The following is a 22,320-nucleotide window of genomic DNA, read 5'->3' as shown; positions in this document are numbered from 1 at the left end:
CTCACAATGGCGAGGCAGGCAGCAGAACCACTGGGCTAAATAAATCCCCAGTCCAAACTTGGGGCAATTCTCCTGCCTCAGCCTGCCAAATGCTGGGATTATAAGTATGTGCTACCATGCCTGGCAAGCTGTTATTTTTTTAAAGGCCTGAGGGAAAATGGGCAAAAGACTTGAACAGAAATTTCACCAAGTAACATACTGTATATGGATAACTAATACAGCACATGAAAAGATGTTCAAGATCATTAGTTATCAGGCAAATACAAATTAAAACTACAATGAGACATCACTGCACACCCACTAAAACAGCTACACAAAAAAAGAGACAATACTAAGTGTTAGCCAGAATTGTAAGAAACTGGAATTCTCATATCATACTGATGGGAATGTACGTACAGCCACCTTAAACCTCTGCCGAGGTTTCTGCCTAAGACAACTGAAAATATCCTCACAATCACACACCCATATTCATAGTAATATTCAAAATAGACAAAAACTGGAAAGAATCTAAATGTCCATCAACAAGTGGACAAATAAACAAAAAGTGCCATATCCATACAAAGGAATATTATCCAGCATTAAAAAGAACAAAATAGGCCAGGCTTGGTGGTTCATGCCTGTAATCCCAGGACTCAGAAGGCTGAGGCAGGAATCATCACAAGTTCAAGGCCAGCCTGAACTAAAAAGAGAAACTCTGTCTCCAAAGAAAAATAAAGAGGAAAAAATAGCCGGGCATGGTGGCACAAGCCTGTAATTCCAGTATTCTAGGAGCTGAGGCAGGACTGCAAATTCAAGCGTATCCTGGACAATTTAGTGACTTAGTGAGCCTCTGTCTCAAAATAAAAAATTATAAAAGGGGTGGGGATATAGCTCTGTGCAAAGGCCCTCAGTTCAATCTCAAGTACCAAAAAAAAAAAAAAAAAAGGGAACAAAATACTGATATACTGACACATCCTACAACATGGAAAAATCTGAGACTTTATGCTCAATGACAAGCCTAATGCACAAGACTACATATTGCAGTATTTCACTTTTGTGAAAAAGCAGACACATAAATACAGACACTAGGCAGGGGCTGCCTGATTCTAAGGGATAGGTAGTACACTGACTGACTGCAAACAGGCTCCAGGGGATTTGGGGAGAAATGTTCTAAAACTAGATCAGATGACAGTTGCGTAATTCCACGTTTACTAAAAGCCACCAAACTGCATACTTCAAATAGGTTAATTTAATAGGATGTCAATTATACATCAATAAAGCTGTGACCAAAAAAGGCCATAAATGATGGATGGATGGATGGGCAGGAAAGATGAAAGACAATTAGTTCCACTTTGGGTGAATCCAGTTTGGGGTATTCAAGGAAAAATAACGTAAGAGATTTGAATTAAAAAGGTAAAAAGGGTCAGGTGTGGTGGCATATGCCTATAATCTCAGCACTTGGGAGGCTGAGGCAAGAGGACCGCAAGTTTGAGGCCAGCCTGGGTCACATAATGAGTTCAAGGCCAGCCTGAATTACAGTGTGAGACGCTGTTTCAAAATACAAACAAAAGGGGCTGGGGATTTAGCTCAGTGGTTCCACTGCCTGCCTTGCAAGCACAAGAACCCAAGTTCAATCCCCAGTACCAGGAAAAAAAAAAAAAAAAAAAGAGGTAAAGAGGCCTACCCACAGCAAAGACCAACTTTCATGGTCACACACTGGTGTATGGGAAGGGATATGATCACTGGAAAGGAAACCCAGGAGAGGGAAGAGGAGACCCAAAGGGAGAGGCCAGGGAACAGCATGAGGGAAGGATCAAGTGAAAGAAACAATCATGAAGGAAACTCAAAGGAGCAGCAAAACCTGGGATGTGGACCAGGGATTTAGCTCAGCAGCACAGCACCAAGCAAGCACAAGATCCTGAGTTCGATCCAGTACCAACAACAACAACAAAAACAAAACTGGGGTGAGCAGTTTCCTAGAGATAAAAAAAGGGAGGTCCTCAGGGCTGCAAGGGCCCAAGGGCATGAGCAGCTGGAGTATGCAGGGACACCTGGATTTGGAAACCCTAAGGTCTCTAGTGGGAGCAGTTTCAGGAACTAGAACAATTTTGGTACGGGATATGAACAGGAAGAAATAAGACAGGGTTGCAGTGAAGGTAAAAGGGAGAGGAGCCACATTATGTTCCTCCGATTGCAACAGGTTCCCTTCCCTCACTTGAGGGGCAGACCAGACTCATCGGGCCTCTCTATACATACCTCACCACACACTTCACAGTGGCCAGTCTAAGCTGATTAGTTACATGGGGGACACTAAGAGGCCTAGAGGACATGGCAGAGCTGGGACCACCTCAGGGCTGCACTGTCCACACTCATATAGCCCCAGCCTGACCAAGAAGCTCCTGATCCTCACCTTCTTACCCTCCAGGTCTGCAGATGTTAGAAATTCAGGCCTTTTCTCAATGATATTAATTTTATCTTCCAAATGGTTAGCCTTGAAGATCTTAGGGGGGAAAAAAAAAAGAAACTATTTTTACTGAAAAATTGTTTTGACCCAGGGGGAAAAAAAACCTCTTGGCTGTTGTAGTTCAGGGATAGAACACTTGGATAGCACACTGTGGTCCAAGGTTTCATCGCTAGGACTGAAATCAAAACAATTCTCAAAGTTGCCTTCTCTACTTTGAGTTTTCTGGCCAAATGGCCCTGAAGCACCACTTTCTTTGCTTTGTGGAAACACCTTTTGAGGGACCTTTTACTGACCAGGAATGAGGTATTGAGCAAAATGCTATAGCAGCAACACATTTCTCTTTCAGGTACATAGCGAGATATAGCAACAGACTTGCAGTTCTGGTGGAGGTGGGTTACCCCCCAGAGAGGAAATCAAACCTATTTCTGAGAGCAAGAAATATGCTCTCCAGTCAGGCTGCAAGCAGTGACTCCCTGGGCATTGGTATCACATTCAACTCTATAGCTGAAAACTCCTTAGTTTTATGTAAAATTAAAAGAAATGTCCAAACTACTTCAAGCACAAAAAACAATGCAGAATCCAAACATTTGTTTCTACTTCAATGTCAACCCTAGAGTGCTTCCAGGCCAGCTCTTCAGGAAGGTGCCACACCACAAAGGAGGGTTCTCTATGTACCAGCTACTTTTCCCAGTTCCTCGGTACCAATGCTGCTGCGGCATGCAAAGTTACCCATCCCAGACTCAGGAAGGAAGGCCTCATACACACCCTTATTAATTCAATAACAACAATTATCACTTACCTTTTTCATCAGATTATGGGAAACTGCTGAACTCTCGACTGTAAATACCTGAAGAGAACACCATGAGCTATTACAGATGCACTTAACTGAGGAAGAAATTCCAGATAAAAACGAGATGAGACCATTCCAAGGCAGAAATCACTGACTGCCCAAACAATTGTCTCTGTTCAATACCTAGCCCCCACAATGGGTACTAACCCCAGCAAGGTGGCCAACTCAACCCAAACTGCATTAGTTATGTGGCACTACATGGCAGGCAGGAGAATCCCTAAGTCCCTGCACTAAGCACACCACACAGGATACCTGTACTTACAAAAAGTTTTGATCACAGAGCTGTGTACCTGGACCATGCAATGTCCTAACTCAAGAACTGGCCTTTTTAAAAAATTTCTTGGTTTTTTGAGACAGGGTCTCACTTATGTAGTGAAATTGACCTGGAACTCACTGTGTAGCCCAGGCTGGTCTCGAACTCACAGTGATCCTCCTGCCTCAGCCTCCCAAGTGCTGGGATTACAGGCGTGTGCCACCACACCAGGCAAGAATTGGCCTTTAAAAAGTGAAGGAGACAGACAGATAAGCTTACAAAGCCCAGTACCTGCTCTGCCCCGAGGTGATGGACCAACATTGAGAGCAGACTGCCATCACTGACACAGAGGCAGACACTGTCTGGCATCAGCACCTGTGGGAAAAATGCAGGTTCAGCACCAGTTTTTTGGTTTAGCAGATTCTTTTTTTTTTGGTACCAGGGATCGAACTTGGGATCTTGCACTTGTTAAGCAGGTGGTGGAACCACTGTGCTAAATCCCTGGCCTCTAGCAAGAGATTCTTGCTAGCAAACTGAGAAACACTTCTGATCCCAACCCCACCCACAAAGATTCTGACCATTAAATCATTACAGGTCTCTTCCCATCTTCCCCACCACCTGGCTGGATCCTCTTGGGCCTATGCAGTAACCTGATGCCTCCTTACTCATGTCTCCTCTCCTACCAGTGCCCACAGCCAAGAAGGTCCTCCTTAACCCAACTAGGTCTGGATGGTCCACTTGCAAAAAGCTTTTGACAAGTTTCTTTGCTGTCTGGCCCATGTGTTCTCAAATGATTTCTCAAAGCCTGAGTGCCCTTATGAGTCAAAGATTCCTTGGAGAGGAACTCAGGACAGCTTGGATCCTTCCTCCCGCTGACAAATGTACGCATGTGCACACATGCATATGTCTTCCTTACACAACATACAACTCTAAGGGGTCCAGAGGCACCTTCCATACTACAAATGAGGTTCCCCAGCTAAGCCCTCCACTACAGACAGCAAGGAGCAAAGATTTTCAGGCCAAAGTTTCACAATCTCATTTACGTTTTAGAACATTTCAGATAGACAAAACAGATAAAAAGAGGAAAAGGATAAGGATAGTCATGGGGCTCACCCATGGCAACTGCTGGTAACCACAAAGGCAAGGTGTCCAGCAGGGCAAGTGCAGGCTGAAGGAAGGCTCCCACAGAGATCTCACAGGAGCAGAAAACAAGCCCTTCTAAGATCTAAAACAAGCTCTCCAGCTCTCTAGTACCCACCCCACACTAAGTCAGCTGAAGCCACACAAATGTGGGAACACATAAACAAAATCAGCAAACCATAAGCTGAGTGCCAAACCCAAGGGGCTAGACACTTACAGTCCTCAGGGCCTGGGCATACTGATCAGTTCTGCCCTGATCATTGATCTCTCCAAACCGAGGCCGGTTCCAGAGCAGGTGAGCTTGGCAGTCACACACGGGGCGCATGTGTTGGACTCTCCCACTCTCTTCAGGGCTAGGCCAAGAGATAAAGACATACACAGATGATGAGATATGAGATAACCTGTTAGATACCAGAAAGCATGAGGGATGCCACAGGGACCCGCCTAGCAGAACTTGACCTGGGCTTTTAACAGGTCTCTAGAGGGAAAGAGTAGCTCTTGAGTGGATATTGAAGTTTTCATGTATGTCTGTTCCAAACGAAATGCAGCTACCTGTAAGTCTCTTCTGAGAACACAGAGATAGGTACTGATGTACCCAATCATAGACCTTTCTTATTTTATTCCATTCAGATATAAATCTGCCCACTACTGTCACTACTGGGTCTGCATATGGGAAATTTACATCAATGCACTGTCTCTAAAACCCAGGCCCCACCCCTGTGAAGTGCAGGCATACCAGGTCCTCTGAAGGCTAAACCACACACAGTAGTCATCATGGTGAGCCAACAGGCAGAGGGCTGCACCTTGTACAACAGGCTCCTCTTGTGGCAGGAAGTACACACACTGCATCCAATGGTCCCGCCACTGAAATGGAGAACAGAGAGGCAGCTGTCACCAAGCTGCAAGAGCTACACTTTTAATCCTGGGGCCAAAAGATAGGACAAATATCAGTTTGCAGGGAGACAAGGTATAGACTACAGCTGACTATTGTGGCAAAGGGATAAAGAAAAAATTTACAAATTGGAGAGGATTGTAGCCCAAAAGCTTGCTGGCTTTAGAAAGATACTATGTGGTCTTCCAGAGTGGCTCAGTAGAGGGGACAAGTGCAGGCTCCAGTACCTATACACAGAGCAACACCAATGCTCTTGCTTCAATGTGTTGGGCTATGCATCATGTTTCATTTGAAGGAAGAATTCTCTGGCTCCCAAACAAGATTTAATCATATTCCACAGGCTATAATACATTCAGAATTTACTCTTTTCTTCTAAGTGACTTCAAAACACAAAAAGTTTAAACAAAATGCATAAAACCTAACTGATACCTAGACTGGAAAATACAAAAGCTACTAAAGACATTTGAAGACAAAGCAATTTTATTTTGAACCATATATTAAATGATTTATGGAATTACTATTAATGTTTTATGTTTTGCTTATGCTAGATTGTTTTATTTTTAGTAGATGTAGGTTAAGGTGTTGAAGAGTAAAGTGCCAGATGTATGCAACCTTTGTTGGGGGGGTTCCAGGGATTGAACTCAAGTCCTTGCACTTGCAAGACAGGCGTCTGCAACTTATTTTAAAATGATTTAGCAAGAAACTATGTGTATAAAGAGGAACAGTTGTACAAAGAGAGGAATAAAGGGAGGGAGGCAGAGTAGGAGGAAGGAAGAGAGAAATAAAGCAAATGTTGATAATCACAAAATTTAAATTAAGGGAATTATCAGTTTCCATTTTTGTTTACTCTGGTTTTACAATTTTTCCAGATAAAAAGCAGAGATGATACAAAAAGGTTTATCGGGATATTCTAAATTGTGCAATATGGTTTACAGTGATTTATAGTTATAGTTATCTCCCCAGTGCTGGGGATCAAATCCAGGGCTCACGTACTGCTAGATAAGTGCTCTACCACAGAGCTACATCCTAACCCCAGCATCAGCTTTTCAGCTACGCTGATCTTTACTATAAGTCCTATATATACGGAGATACATTCACATAAATATGCATATCAAAATTATTTATACTAGCAAAAAACTAAAATGCCCAGCAGCTCATAAATTGGTATGTATATGCAGAATACTCAGACTTTTAAAATGATGAAGACTACAATACAGAATTTTTTAAAAGTTAAGAACTGACATAAGCCCATATCTGAGAAAAGGATGAATGTTCTAAAAAGTGCATGCTGAGGGATTGGGGATTTTGCTCAGTGGTTCCACCACCTGCCTTGCAAGCACAGGGTCCTGAGTTTGAGCCCCAGTACCAAAAAAAAAAAAAAAAAAAAAAAAGTGGATGCTTAGAGCAACTCTAATGAGATGTTCACTCTGTCATCCTCAGAAACTGAGGTAAACTTGGCCCTGCAAAAGTCTTAGGAAGTTGGCTGTCGGGCATGATGTCTGTAATCCCAGCATTCGGGAGAGACTGAGGCAGGAAGACTGCTGAGAGTTTGAGACCAGCCTGGGTCTCAAACAGTGAGTCTAAGGCCAGTATGAACTACAAAGACATTTAGATCTTGTCTAAAAAGAAAAGCTTGGCTAAGTTCATAGGCAAATAAAATCTGAAAGCTGTCCCACTTCTCCGGGATACATCTCATCCCATCCGGTCTTGAATATAAGAAAACAACAGGAAAATCTGACAAAAAAGGCAGGTGTCTGAAATATCTACTTGAACAGAAAAGATAGAAAATGAAAACCCAACCAGATATGTTCTAGAATAAATATACAATAATGAGAAAAAACTAGGTTTTATTAAACCTGTTATTCATTCCTATACTACACAAATTTATCTGAGGATAGGAAAGGCCTTCCCCAACCCCTCTTGTAGTCCTAGGGGACTTGACTTCCCTGTCATCCTTCCCTCCCCATATTCCTCACACATGGCTAATGAGCTGGTGACAGACCCCTGCCCCATGGTAAGAGACTAAATGGGATCCAAAGAAGTTTTGTGAATTCATAAAGGAGATTCATTAGCAGCTTTAAAATTCCTAACAGTCCAAAAGTTGTCACTGGTACAGAAAGGACACAGACCTATAATCAGAAGACCTAGGGACCAGATCCCCTCCACTCTTCCTGGACACAAAGCCCTGAGCTCACCCCTGAGCTTGCTGAGATCAAATTCACACACACACATTCTGTCTGCAGAATACCAAGGTTGCAGAGGGAAGTTGACACACATTGGTTAATGCATGCCAGTGTGGAGGCCGGCAACTGAAAGGGAAAGGGAGGCTAAGGAGTCCACAGGCCCGGCTAATTGACAGCATTCCCACGGTAGTCATGGCCCTTACCTAAACAGTAACTCAGGAACTAGGGTACAAGGGAGCTGTTGCGTGTATTTCCTCCTTGAATCTGCATACAAGACATATCAGATAACTGCAACAATACCCAAACAGAAACTCAGCAGGCTGTGTACAGGAAGCAGCAGAGGGCAGCTGGTCCCCAGGTCTTCTGACTATGGGTCTTGTGTACTTTCTCTACCAGTGAGAAGACTGTGTACACTACAGCCAGCAGTCAATCAAAATAAATGCCAGGGGTAACCCAGAGAGTTGGGGCTTAAGACTCGCAAAGGTAGAGAGGGAAGGTTTTTTTTTTTTTTTTGGCACCGAGGATCAAACTCGGGTCCTTCTGCTTGCAAGGCAGGCGGTGGAAGCACTGAGCTAAATCCCAGGCCCTAGAGAAGGTTTTATTTCTTGGCTCTGAAATATCTTCCCCACTTTTTCTTCTGTTGAGTGTGTGGGTTAGGGATTGGTAATTCATGTATGTGAGAGAAAATTCACAGGATACAAGTATGTTATGGAAAGAAACAGCTTCCTCTAAACCTCTAGCCTCCCAAACAACCATTTTTACCAATTTCTGTGAATTCCTCCAAAGATATCCTTATACATACACTACACACAACTATACACTTATAACCACATGCATTCTTACTTTACTAACACCAGTGCCGGCATATGACAACAGTTCTGCAACTTCTTTCCTTGCTTCATTTAATAATACATACTGGAGTTTGTTCATCAGTGCCTAGAGTGCTGCCTTGTCCACTGAAAGGACACAGGACAATGATTCGGTGAATCCTTATAGATGGCCTTTGGGTGGTTCCTTTTCTGTTAAGTCAGGGTCATGATGGACATCCCACATGTATATCATTGTGCATAACCTACCCAGAGCCCAAAGGTCTACTGGTGGCATCACTTTCACCAGGATGGCTGGGCCACACTGTTTCATGGATGTTCTGACAGTTTACTTCCCTACTCTTTCCCCCAGCCTCACCAACAGTGTGCCATAACACTTTATGAACTCTATTCACTAATAGGTGAAAATGTTATCTCACTATAATTTATTGTTTTCTGCTATTTCACTGAAGTTTAAAGTTGCAATTCTGAGTAATGGTGAACAATTTATCACATGTTGAAAAATAATCTTTATTTCACATTTGCTGCCCACTTTGTACTGAACTTGAAAAGTAGATTTTGAGGCTACAGAAAGTAAGGCTGCAAGGGCTGGGGATTTAGCTCAGTGGCACTGCACCTGCCTGGCAAATGCAAGGTCCTAAGTTTGATCCAGGTACCAAAAAAGAAAGAAAGAAAAGAAAAGAAAGGCAGGAAGGCAGGCAGGCTGCAGTTATCTATTCCAGCATCCTTGGACAACTTGGCAGAGGGAGCTGAGGTCAAAGAGTGGCAGTAGATGAGTAGAGAATGGTACAGCTAATTCACCAAGGTTTCCCTTGCTCACTGTGACCACTGGTGCTGACCATAAACTCACCCTGAGAGGCCTGTCTTACTACAGCTCACCTGTGCATTTAAATTAACTAATTAATTAGTTTATTTATATTTGGAGTGCTGGGGATTAAATGCCTCATGTAAGCTAAGCAAGTGCTCTGCCACTGAGCTATAGTACCAGCACCCTGCAAATTAAAGAAACAAAGAGGGCCAGAGATTTAGCTCAGTGGTTCTGCCGCCTGCCTCACAAGTGCAAGGTACCTAGTTTGATCCCGGGTACCTAGTTTGATCCCAGGTACCAAGAAAAAGAAAGAAAAAAAGCCAATGAGACATCCACGGTGGCACATGCCTATATCCCTAGCAGTTGGGAGGCTGAGAAAGGAGATCATAAGTTCTAGGCCAACCTTGGCTATATAGTGAGTTTCAGGGCTACCTTCCCACTACTACATATTAAGACCCTGTCTCAAAATAAAAAAAGAAAGCTGAACACGGTGATGCATAACTGTAATCCTAGCTTCTCAAGAGGCTAAGGCAGGAGGAGCATAAGTTTGAGGTCATGGATATTTAGTGAGACCATGTCTTAAAAAAAAAAATGGGTGGGGATATATTAGTGGTAGAACACCCGTGGATTCAATCACCAGTACTGTGAAAGAAAGAAAGGAGGGAAAGAAAGGAGGGAGGGACAGAAGAAGGGAAGGGAGGAGGGAAAAAGGAAGGAAGGAAGAAGAGGACAGATAACAGAGAGACACAGAAAGATAAATTCTTCTTTGCATTTGATAGTTATTTCTGTGTCTACATTCTTGTGATCTAAGGCTCAACAAACAAAATGGACAATCTTCCTGACTTACAAAACAATGTGCTCAGCTCCCGAGCCTCTTACCTGGAGCCCCTCTGGATCAGAGTGTGCCCAGAAGGGGGCCATGGTACACTTGATCTTCCCCTCAGGATCCATTTCAATGTCCCACCAGGAGAGAACCACCTGAGCTCGGCCAGATGCCAAAGGTTCAAACTGTCTGCTATGGCAGGCTGCCGAGCTACTGACCTGCTTGCTGAAGTCCACACTGTGGAAGAATATTCAGGAACTGAAGCACACACTCCATTGTTAAGTTTCTGTGACAATATTACCAGCAATGATAGTTGACTGCAAAGGACTCAGGTAGGTTTCCTTCCCACACAAAATGAATTTCTAAAGACCCAAATTCCATTAAATGTCTCCAAGCACTGATCACCTGGGAAGGCTTCTTGGTACCTGAACATAGGTAGCACATCGCTGAGGACAGTAAAGTCAGCAGGTGACACTTGGTTCAGCTGGATGTCATAGACAGAGGGTGCACCAGGGCACCTCTCCAGATCTGAGGGAGGGATGATGACCTGCTCTCCAAGGCTGGTCTGAACACGGACAGGAAACAGCTTGTTCCATGACCACATCCTTCTGGATTCTACCAGCTGTGCATAGACAGTTGCCCTGTGAGGCACTGCCTCACAATTTTCCTAAGTTTATATTAAAAAACAAAACAAAAGAACAAGAAAAAAATCAGGTATCCAACCAACAGTAATGACCATGGATCAATATAGGTCTACTCATAATATGAGACTAATTTAGTAACATCTACCTTCCCACTACCAGAATAATAAATTGTTTTCAGTCCTATGCCCTTAGGAAAGAAAAAAAAAGTTAATTTCAAAAAGAATACATATTATGCCTAAAATAGTTTAGTCAGACAAGTGCCTAGTTATCTGGCACTATTAAATACTTAGAAAACAACCCTGAACTGTCATCATGCTGATGAACTCCCACACTGACTTGGAAGAGTCCAAGTCTTACTGCGAAGCAGTAGTTCTAGCCTTGGACTCAGAGCATCCACTCAGAGCAGCTCTCACCTGGGTAACAAGACCAGAACCCATTTATTAAAAAAAACCCCGAAGAACAAATGTCCACCTGCAATTGACCTGACCTGCTGGCTTCACCTGGCACTGCTGATTACTCTTTCCAGTTGGCTGTGGTTGTAGCTCTTCGACAAGTTGTCCTTCTACCACATCCACTCATTTTGCATCCTCCACAGGCTGACACTAAGGACTCAGCAGTGAAGAGGATGGTCACAACTACTACTGCTTGGTATTGTGAGCAAAGTCTTTCTCTACCTCAGCACTACCAGCCACCTGAGCCAGAAACCTCCCAGAACTGAGGGATAACACAGGCTGTCTGAAGACATACTGAGGGCTGTGCTGAGACTGGTGCAGCAGCTGAGATCACAGCAACACACCCAAGCAAGGCCCAGGGTTTCCATACCTGTACAAGATGCCTATGTGCATGCTCGTAGGAGGGCAATGCTCCCTCCCCAATCAGTTCTGTGTCAAATAGCTCTGTGACCAGGATGTTGGCACGGCATGGCATATCACCATCTAAGAAACACAAGGGAATGGAATCAGAAGCAAGCAACAGGCTAGGAAAAATATTTACAGCAAATGTATGAAACATGACATACATATGTCTGCAATGACTTCTCAATGGTTCGATAACAAAAAGGCCATGTTATATATATTTATACACAAACTATATATGGAAAGCCATATGGTATGTGTATTACAATATATATAAATGATTATGTATATCTATGGGTGATGTATATATGGTAAAATGATAACAACTGATAAATCTAGGATCAGGAAAAATGAGTGCCCTCTCTCCTGCTTTATCCACTTTTCTGTTGAAGATTTCAGAGATACTTGGAAAAATCAGTAAGAAAACTATAAATGCACCTAAAAGGGCACGGTGGTATAAAGCTGTAATCTCAGCACTCTGGAAGGCGGAGGCAGGAGAATCACAAGTTTAAACCCAACCTGGGCAACTTAGCAAGACCCTTTTTAAAACAAAAAATAAAAAATGGGCTGGGGTCTGGGTGTGGTGGTACACACTTGTAATCCCAGCACTAGGTAAGCTAAGACAGGAGGACCGTAGAGTCTGAGACTAGGCTGAGCTACATAGTGAGTTCAAGACCAGCCTCAACTATATATTGAGACCTTGTCTGAAAAGCAAACAAAGAAAAAGGTAGGGGGGGGATATAGCTTTGTGTGAACCCCCAGTACCCTCCCACACAAACCAAATACAAAAAAAAAAACCAAAAAAAAAAAAAACACAAAAAAACAAGATAACTATAAACACCTAAAAAGAAAATCAAATAAAAATATGAATATGGAAAACAAAAAAATTACAAATAGTTCCTTTTTTTTTGGTACTGGGGATCAAACTCAGGACCCTACGCTTGTGAGGCAGGCAGTGGATCCACTGAGCTAAATCCCCAGCCTTCCATCTTTAATGGTAAAAATTATTTGGAAAGCAGAAACTGAAGACTGGCACTTCAAATACTACTAAGGTAACAGGGAGGGAGGACACCAAAGAAAGAGAAGTTGTGTGATGACCTTCAATCAGGAGTTCAACAATACCCACCAAAATTGAGATGTGACTTAAAATTCCTACATACTATTATATCCTCTTATTAAATTGGTATCTTTCCACAAACAATGAGCCAAATAACAGCTGTTTTAGGATAGTAGAGTGTTGGATTTATTTTTGTTAACTGTTTTCTAAACCTCTGTGACATATTACTTCCATAATTATAATTTTTAATGAGCCAAGATGAAAATAGGCTTTGGAAAGGACTAGTCATCATAGAGAATTAACTATAAACATTTCTAATGGCTCATGAATTATAATCTGATAAAGCCCACTCATCTTCCCCACACAGAACAAGTCACATAAATGATGCTAGAAAAGAGAAGCACTGAAGTGGTTCAGGGAAGGGAATAATAAAGAGAGCTTGAATCTGGAGTCCTTTAGCCTTAGCCTCAATCCCTTTCTGTCCCTAATCCCTGAATTCAGAAGTTGCCTCATATGTAAAAGGGAGGTAACAAGGTTTGTCTCACGTGGTGATAGTCAAGATAACAAAGGTTAAAAATGTACCCTCCCTACACTTGTGAATTATAAAGAGAATGTAAGGTTAAGAAGGAACTTCCATCTCCTGGCTTAGAATCTCAATTGGGCCTGCCCATCTTCTCTAATGTCATGCCAAATCCAACTGGAATACAGTGTTCAAAATTGCCCTTCCCCACTACCACACATCTGCTCCTCCCTATGGTGTTTCTGCCTCAGTGAATGGCACCGTTAGTCACACTGCCCAGAAATGGCATCATTTACTAACTTCGGGAGAGCAGGGATCCCGCCTGCCCTCTTTACCATCATACACCAGTGCCTAGAACAATGCCAAGTACCCAGTAAACATCAGTCAACAAACACTAGCTGAATTCTTCTTGATTCTTCCTTCTCTGTCATCCTATAGCAAATCAATCAAGCCCTGACAACTCCATCTCCTGGACAATTTTTAAGCCAATTATGTAACAACATGATTTATTGTCCAAATCTGCCTCATTAAAATAAAGACATAGCCTTAAGACCAAGTGATCCATTGATTGTTTAGGAGAGTGTTGTTCAGTTTCCATGTGCTTGTGAAGTTTCTATAGTTTCTTGTGCTATTGATCTCCAGTTTGATTGCACTATGATCTGATAATATACAGGGGATGACTTCAATTTTTTTGCATTTATTTAGACCTGTTCGGTGAGCCAGTATGTGGTCTATTTTGGAGAATGATCCACATGCAGCCAAAAAGAATGTATATTCTGATTTTTGGGGGTGGAATACTCTATAAACATCTATTAAGTCCATGTGTTCCAAAGCTTGGTTCATTTCTATTATTTCATTGTTGATTCTCTGCCTAGATGATCTGTCAATTTGTGATAGTGGGGTATTTAAATCCCCCACTACAATTGTATTAGTGCTTACTTTGTTTTTCATGTTACTTAATATTTGTTTTATATAGTTGGGGGCATTTATATTTGGTGCATATATGTTTATGATTGTCAACTCTTCCTCTTGAATTGTTCCCTTTACAAGGATGTAGTGTCCTTCTTTGTCTCTCTTAATGAGTTTTGGTTTGAAATTTACTTTATCTGAGAATAAGATTGCTACTCCTGCTTTTTTCTGGGCTCCTGACGCATGGAGAATTGTTTTCCATCCTTTCACTTTCAGTCTATGGACTTCCTTTTGCACTAGGTGTGTTTCTTGTATACAACATATTGTTGGATTTTGCTTCTTAATCCATTCTGCCAATCTGTTTCTCTTGATTGGTGAATTGAGGCCATTAACATTGATGGTTATAACTGATATATTTTGACTTATTCTTGTCATGTTATTGTCCTTTTGTTGACTCTTTTTACTTTTTCTCCCATCTCCTTTTAGTTTCTTGCCTTGCCTATTTGATTTGGTCTGTTGGGCCTCATGTTATTGAGAACTTCGTTGTCCTTTTCTAGGATATTGTTTAGAATTCCTTGCAGTGCTGGTTTGGTGTTCATGAAATTTCTCAGGTGCTCTTTGTCGTGGAAGTATCTTATTTCCCCATCTATTTTGAAAGAGAGTTTTGCAGGCTACATCAGTCTAGGTTGGAGGTTCTTTTCTTTTAGGACTTGGAATACCTCACTCCAGGCTCTCCTTGACCTAAGGGTTTGTGTTGAAAAGTCTGCTGTGATTCTAATGGGCTTTCCTTTGCATGTGATTTGTTTCTTTTCTCTTACTCCTTGTAGTATTTTGTTTTTCTGTTGGATTTCTGATATCTTGATTATTATATGTCTAGGTGTAGATTTTTTTTGATCGTGGCTAGTTGGAGTTCTATATGCCTCACTTATCTGTATGTCTAATTCTTCCCTTCTGTTTGGGAAGGGAGGGCAGAGGTAAGGGGAAAAAATGAGAATCAAGACTTGTCATGTAGAGGTACAAGATCCCAACAATGAATGTAACTGTACTGTATCCCTAAAATGTACCAATAAACTCAATTAAAGCTGAAAAAAAAAAAAAAAAAAAAAAAAAGACCAAGCGAATTTTAATAAATATTTGAGAGCCTGGCTGGCATTCAGTGTGTGAGTGCTAATGTGTGAAAGGCAGGAAGCAGAGTCTGAAAGGGGCAGACTCATAAGTCTTTGCCAAATGAGTGGAATGGATGGGGCAGCAACTGGTGATACACATGGTCAGTGTGTAACCCATTAGGCCACAAACTTAGATGCCTTAGAGAATACACATTTGGGAACAGAGAGAAAGTACTCAAAAAGAACCAAGAATGGAAGATGCCACTAGGACCCAGAAAGACAAAGTTTCAAGACGGAATGAGTGACAGAAGTCCCAACACTGCAATTTCAGAGAAGGAAACAGAAGACACCATCTTGACAATGAAGAAGTCACTTGTCAAGATGGGATAAGAAACAAAGCCCCTTTAAAACCGAGTTACAGACTAAGCAAGTATCTCTGAAAAGTAACAGAATGAAATGATTAACAAGATCTACACAATCAATGACCCCATGTCTCAGCTGTATCGGACACGAGCATTAAATATACAATTATGTAATTATTTAGTTATTGCAGGGGTAAGTGTTCCAAAGCAAGGTATGAAAAACAAACGAGGGGCTTAAGCCAGGGTGTGCGTGAACAATATGGGCCGTAGGAAGCTGGTGGCAGAGTTATGAGGACAGTTCTCTATACAAAGGCTCCCTTTCAGGTCAGTTTCTGGGTCACTGAGACAAACTTTCTAAGGAGAATGTTCTCCATTTTGGGCCATAATGGAGCACAAAGGATCAAATTTATCTGCCTGCCATTATCAACTAGGATGCTGGGCAAAATAAATGAAGCAACACATATCATTGTCCAAGAATGAAATGAACCAAGTAACGCTCACTACTGCTTTTAGCCAGGAGGCATTTTCCAGACCACCATTCAGGGGCAAGGAAGGAAGTGGAAGAGAGCTAGCTGTCTGGTGAGCTACAAAGACAGAAACTAGAGTCCAGGAAGTGGAGGTGAAAGAGGGAGCCAGATCAGAAGTAACACAGAAAAAGAGCTTAAGAACCACAAATATGGTTTCCTTAAGTGTGTGGTTACACATATAAAAGGGAGCTCAGAGGACTCAAAATCGCTTCAGTTCTGATCAGCCTGTTCTACAAAATCTTTGCTGAGGGCCTCAGGCATCCAGCAGAGACATGAGCAGTCATGCCACAATAGTTTGACCAAAGTAGACTTAGTACAGTAGCTCTTGTTTTTGTTTTGTTGTTGTTGTTTTCCAGTACCGGGGATATAACTGAGGACCTCGTGCTTTTGAGGCAGGTGCAGTGCCACTGGGCTAAATCCCTGGACCAGAGAAATGGTTCTTAAGACATGGCACTTTTGCCCTGCCACACCCTCTGGGACATTTGAAAGTGTGTGGAGACATTTTTGGTTGGCACAAATGATGGTGGCAAGGACAGCGCTCCTGGAATCTACTGGATAGAAGCCAGGGACACAGTATAGTAATCTCACAACAAAGATTTATCAGGCACAAAATGTCCGTAGTGTTGCTGCTAAGAAATCCTCTTTTAGACCTACTTTAACCTGCTCCAATGAAACTTTCAAACAAACTTTGAAAGAATCAAATTGAACTGCAAATGACCAACTGCATGCCTGAATTTTTGAAAGACAACAAAATCCAGCCCTCAATAATGAAAAATTCCCAATAACCACAGCATCTGAATAAAAATCACCAGACATTTGAAGCAGGAAAATATGACTCAGAGCTAGCATAACAATAGGATAAGGGCCGCAGATTTAGCTCAGTGGCACCACACCTGCCTCACAAGCACAAGGCCCTGAGTTCGATCCCTGGTACTACAAAGAAAAAAAAGTTAATAGAATAAAATAAAAAAAAAAAAAAAAAAAAAAAAAAAAAAAAAAAAACTAATCAATAGAACAAAATCAGAAGAGAGATGGTACAACGAGGGTAAGAATACTAAAACTGAAAAAATAAATGTTAAGTGTTTAATGGAATCATGAACATAGGAAAACATTCTTAGCACTGAAGGAGACTGAGGCAGGAGGATCACAAATCTGAGTCTCCTAGGGCAATTTAGTGAGACCCAGTCTCAAAATAAGAAACAAAAAGGGTCAGGGATGTGGCTCACTGGCAGAGCATCCCTGGATATAATCGCCAGTAACACACACTCAGGCTGTGAAAAAGAATCAAATAGAATTTTTAGAGATAAAAAAACAGTGCCAGAAATGAAGTTTACCAAATGTACAAAACAACAGATTAGACTCCATTAAAAAAGAAATCACCACGGTTGGGGGTTTAGCTCAGTGGTTCTGCTACCTGCCTGGCAAGCACAACAGCCTGAGTTCAATCCCCGGTACCACAAAAAAAAAAAAAAAGAAAAAAAAAATCAGTAGGCCAGGGATTTAGCCCCGTAGCTCTGTACCTGCCTCACAAGTGCAAGGACCTAAGTTTGATCCCCAATACCGCCCCCAAAATCAATGATGTTAAAGCCCTAAGAGAGCCAAGGATTTAGCTCAGTGGTGCCGCCACCTACCTCACAAGCACAAGGTTCCAAGTTTGATTCCCAGTACCAAAAAAAAAAAAAAAAGCCCTGAGAAACTACCCCAGTCCTTCAACAGATGAAAAAATATACAATTTATACAGAAAATGGAGTGCTGCTCAGCAAAAAAGTACAACTCCAGAGAATGAGCCTCAAGAGTATTGCATTTTATACACACACATACATGTGTGTGTATGTGTGTATATTTGTTTTGTTTTGTTTTGTTTTGTTTTGTTTTTTAAAACAGGGTCTCACTATGTAGTTGAGACGGACTTGGAACTCACTATGTGGCCCAAGCTGGTCTCAAACTCACAGCAATCCTCCTGCCTCAGCCTCCCAAGTGCTAGGATTACAGGCGTGCACCACCACACCCAGCTTTTTTTTTTTTTGGTTGAGTATTGTATTATATAACAGGGCTGGGAATGTAGTTCAGTGGCAGACCACTTACTTGGAGTGCACAGGTCTTGAATTCCATCCCTAGCACCCCCAGACACACACACACATATGCACACACAAAGGACAAAACAATATATGCTGACATTTATAATTTCATTTCTTTGAAATTCTTGAAGGTGAAAATCTAATCTATACTGAAGAAATCAGATCAGTGAGTACTTAAGGCCACACTATTCAGGAATTGACTATACTGACTCATGAGGAGTCTTTTGGGCATGATAGATATATTCTTTTTTAGTTTTTTGAGAGAAGGTCTTGCTATTAGTTCAGGCTGGCCTTGAACTCACTGTATAGCCCAGGCTGGCCTCAAACTCAAGACAATCCTCCTGCCTCAGTCTCCCAGGTGCCGGGATTACAGCTATGTACCACCATGACTGATATTCCATTATCTTTATTGTGCTGGTGATTATAAGTGTAGGTCTCACCTGGTCCTACAGTCACCTCCGTAGAATGCTTGTTGATAACTTTAATCTTATCACTGAAGCCATTTTCCTCCACAATCTTTACGGCAGCATCAGCCATAGGCTTGAAAACCTGGAAATTAGAGCCAAACACCCAAGGAAAAATGAACAATAAATTTTTAAATATCCCACTGTTCAAAGTTAGCAAAGCGTTATTTTAGTCTAGCCCTAACATTTTTAATTTCAACGCTTTATTCTCCAAATGTGTATCATGAAAATGAATATAAATGCATGAGATTCAGGTTTAACACTTGGTCAGGAATTCCCATTACACGCCCTGCAAGTGGGGATGCAGGGGATCCCGCACTACCTAGCAAGGGCAGGAGGTGTCACTGCCACACTATGGAGATGCTAAGAGCTACAAAGGGGCCTTGCTTCACAAACCTGGGTACACACTATCCAGAGAAAAGCCATAGATGCAAGTATGGACAGGATCACCTTCACAATCAAAATTGTCCCAGATCCTCACTGCTGGCCGAATACAGCATAAATTTCCTTAGGACACTCAAGGCTATTCAAATGCAAGCCACCTAACATTCCTAACCATACAAGCCCCTATCCCACCCACCAACCCCACGACCAATGCTCAGCCACGCAGATCTCATTATTTACAGACAAGCCTGAGGCTTCCTGTCCTAGGCCCCTCCTCCTCTGGCCAAATCAAACCCAACTTCACAGGGCAGAACAAACCCTATCTTCACCTCTCCAGCTTTTATTTTCCAGTTGCTGTTTAGATTCCACACCTCCAACCATTTTTTGTGCATAAAACATACAAACTCACATGCAGACACACACACAGAGTGGAAATATAACAAACGATGAAGTGATTGGTAAAAATGACAAGATATTCATTTTTTCTAAAATCTTCTGTATTTTCCCCATTTTCTACCATGAAAACAAATTTTTACTAAAATAAAAGGGGAAATGCTACATCTTTTATAAACTACATATAAGCACACCCTCAAAAATTATTCTGAGAATTTAGCTTGATGTTTCTTGATGTGGAGGGCCTCAAACTCTTAGTTCTTAAAAATTACTTGCCTGTACTTCTAAAAATATCACAAGCTCATTCTATCCCTTCATTCCTGCTGCCTTGTGATTTATCACTTTCTTCCTCTCCTGAACCTGTAGGCACCAACTATACAGAGCCCCTTCCCCGCAGCACACCAAGAAGCTTAAACTCTCCCCACAAACAGGGGCCAGGCTGATGGTGCATGCTTGTAATCCCAAATTCAAGCCATGCCAGGGCAACTTAGCAAGACCCTATCCCAATATTAAAAAAGAAAAAGGGCTGGGAATGTAGCTCAGTGAAAAGGCCCTGGTTTAATTCCCAGTACTGAAAAAGTTCTCCCCCTAAACACTATGAGGAATGGCTTCTGAAGTTGACTTCCCAACATCCACTCTCCCCTCAGGTCAAATGCAGTGACAAAGTGAGAGCAACTGACCTTGTAGTCAAGTGTTCCAACTCTCTAGTCAAGGGGAATTGAATCCCTCTTAACAATTCTGGCCAATATACCCAAGAGTTTTTCTAGAAATTTCTGGGGAAAGCCTGCTTGCTCTTCAAAAAGAGAAACTGAGACAGCTAGGTGCATGCTTTCCTGTTTTAGTATGTCTCCAGTGGCTCTTAGAACTCTTCTTACTACCATTAATGGTGCCAGCTTTGGAAGGATGTGAACAGCAGAAAGAGAGAAATTTAGGGTCTCATTATACTTCTAAAGGATTCAATTCTTTGTGTGTGTGCGTGCATATGTGCGTGTGTGCATGTGTGTACTTTGGACCCAGGGATCGAACTCGGGCCCTTGCACTTGTGAGGCAGATAATGGCACCACTGAGCTAAATCCCCGGAACCTAAAGGATCCAATTCTGAAGCCAAAAGGAGACCTGGACTTCTTGACCAGTCCTTCTCTATGCCAGTCTGAAATGGTTTTCAAGGCACTTACTAAAGAAACCAATGTAACTGACAGACCTACCCAAATACCCACTCCTTTCCAAATGTATTAAAAGCAGTCCACAGTCATAGTTTGCAATGACTTGCAATCCATCCACTTCTGAATCCTACTCCCTACTGAAAATATCACCTGAAGGTTATCCATTCATCACCTGCTGCCAACCCAACAGCTTTCCCTTGGTCCTCATATTATAGACAGCTAAGTCAGACAGAAATTATTAATATAGTCAGAGTGAAACTGAGCCCACAAGGAAGTCAGCACAAAAAATAAAGATATCAAGATTGTAGCTAGAGCCGGGTATGGTGGTGCACACCAGTAATCCCAGCACTGAGTAGGCCAAGGCAGGAGGATCACAGCGAGTTCAAGGCCAGCCTGGGCTATATCGAAGTTCAGAGCCAGCCTGAACTACAAAGTAAGACACTGTCTTAAAAAAAAATTGTAGCTAAAGGCACAAGGTAGAGACACAATGGCTAGGCTTGGCTGACTCCCTAAGACATAAACAACAACTTGAGTTTATACTGGATGTAATTAGCACCTGATCCAGCAAGTCCAGATAGGCATCGGCTGCCCAGGTGGGTGATCACAGCATCTGGACCCGTCCCTTTCAAAAAGTGCCTTTGTTCTTTCCCTTGCCACATGATTCATTTCCCACATACTGCATCAATATTAGCTAAGCAGCTATACCTGTAATCCTATGAGTCAGTGGTGGCAAACCTATGGCATGTGTCTCAGCTGTCTGTTTATTATCATGGAAAGCTCTAAAAGGTTTGCCATCACTGCTATATGTTGATAGTTTGACCCAAATTGTACCCATGCTGTGACTTTGCTGACAAAGGGCCTAGTGGCCACCCATTCAGGACCTCTCCTGGAAATCTAGGAGCTATTCTCCGTATTTGTTTTTGTTTTGTTTTGTTTTTATTTTGGTGCCGGGGATCAAACTCAGGACCTTGCACTTGTGAAGCAGGTGGCAGAACCACTGAGCTAAATCCCCAGCCCCTCCTTATTTCTAATAAAACTCTTAACTTTTTCCTTTGGCCCTTGTCTTCATTCCTTGGTGATGTGAGACCATGAACTTGGCACATTTGGAACCTACCAGATTGGGAGATATATTTCTCCTCTATCTCTCATCCAGCCCAAGCTCTACACCCATGGTATACAACAAAGACAAAACAGCTATTTAAATGTGAATTATGAAATGGAATATAATAAAAAATTCAGTTCCTTGACCTGGGCATAGCGACACACACTTGTCATCTCAGCCCTCAGGAGGCTGAGACAGGAGAATCACCCTGAGTTCCAAGCCAGCCTGGGCTACATATTTTCATTTCATTTGTTTATTTGGTTTTTTTTTTTGGTACCAGGGATTGAACTTGGGCCCTTGCGCTTGCGAGGCAGGCAGCGGAACCACTGGACCAAATCCCCAGCTGAGCTATGTATTAATTTCAAGATGAGCCTGAACTACACAGTGAGATGCTATCTTTCTTTCTTTCTTTCTTTTTATTTTTTTGGTACAAGGGATCGAACTCAGGCCCTTGCGTTTGCAAGGCAGGCGGCAGAAACACTGAGCTAAATCGCCAGCCCAAAAATGCTATCTTTAAAAAAAAAAAAAAAAAAAAATT

At 42.1% G+C, this 22,320-nt stretch overlaps 1 protein-coding gene across 4 annotated transcripts in view; it reads right to left on the bottom strand.

Annotated features, from left to right (window-relative positions):
* Positions 1–1,933: 1,933 nt before the first annotated feature.
* Prmt7 (protein arginine methyltransferase 7) overlaps positions 1,934–22,320 on the bottom strand; it is a 36,933-nt gene continuing 16,546 nt past the window's right edge. The window contains exons 4-12 of one of the 4 annotated variants that reach the window (XM_033757846.1): positions 18,717–18,825; positions 11,686–11,798; positions 10,645–10,886; positions 10,276–10,456; positions 5,423–5,550; positions 4,904–5,039; positions 3,838–3,921; positions 3,243–3,290; positions 1,934–2,479 (exon numbers count right to left, since the gene is read on the bottom strand). In XM_033757846.1, the coding sequence (XP_033613737.1) occupies positions 2,276–2,479; positions 3,243–3,290; positions 3,838–3,921; positions 4,904–5,039; positions 5,423–5,550; positions 10,276–10,456; positions 10,645–10,886; positions 11,686–11,798; positions 18,717–18,825 (1,245 nt within the window). In that variant the 3' untranslated portion in view covers positions 1,934–2,275. The remainder of the gene's footprint in view (positions 2,480–3,242; positions 3,291–3,837; positions 3,922–4,903; positions 5,040–5,422; positions 5,551–10,275; positions 10,457–10,644; positions 10,887–11,685; positions 11,799–18,716; positions 18,826–22,320) is intronic. The other 3 variants (XM_033757845.1, XM_033757847.1, XM_033757844.1) reach the window with 3 other exon arrangements.

This window comes from Fukomys damarensis, unplaced genomic scaffold (assembly GCF_012274545.1).
Source record: "Fukomys damarensis isolate Sample0158 unplaced genomic scaffold, DMR_v1.0_HiC HiC_scaffold_32, whole genome shotgun sequence".
Classification (NCBI taxonomy): Eukaryota; Metazoa; Chordata; class Mammalia; order Rodentia; family Bathyergidae; genus Fukomys; species Fukomys damarensis.
This window is presented reverse-complemented; position numbering and strand designations above follow the sequence as displayed.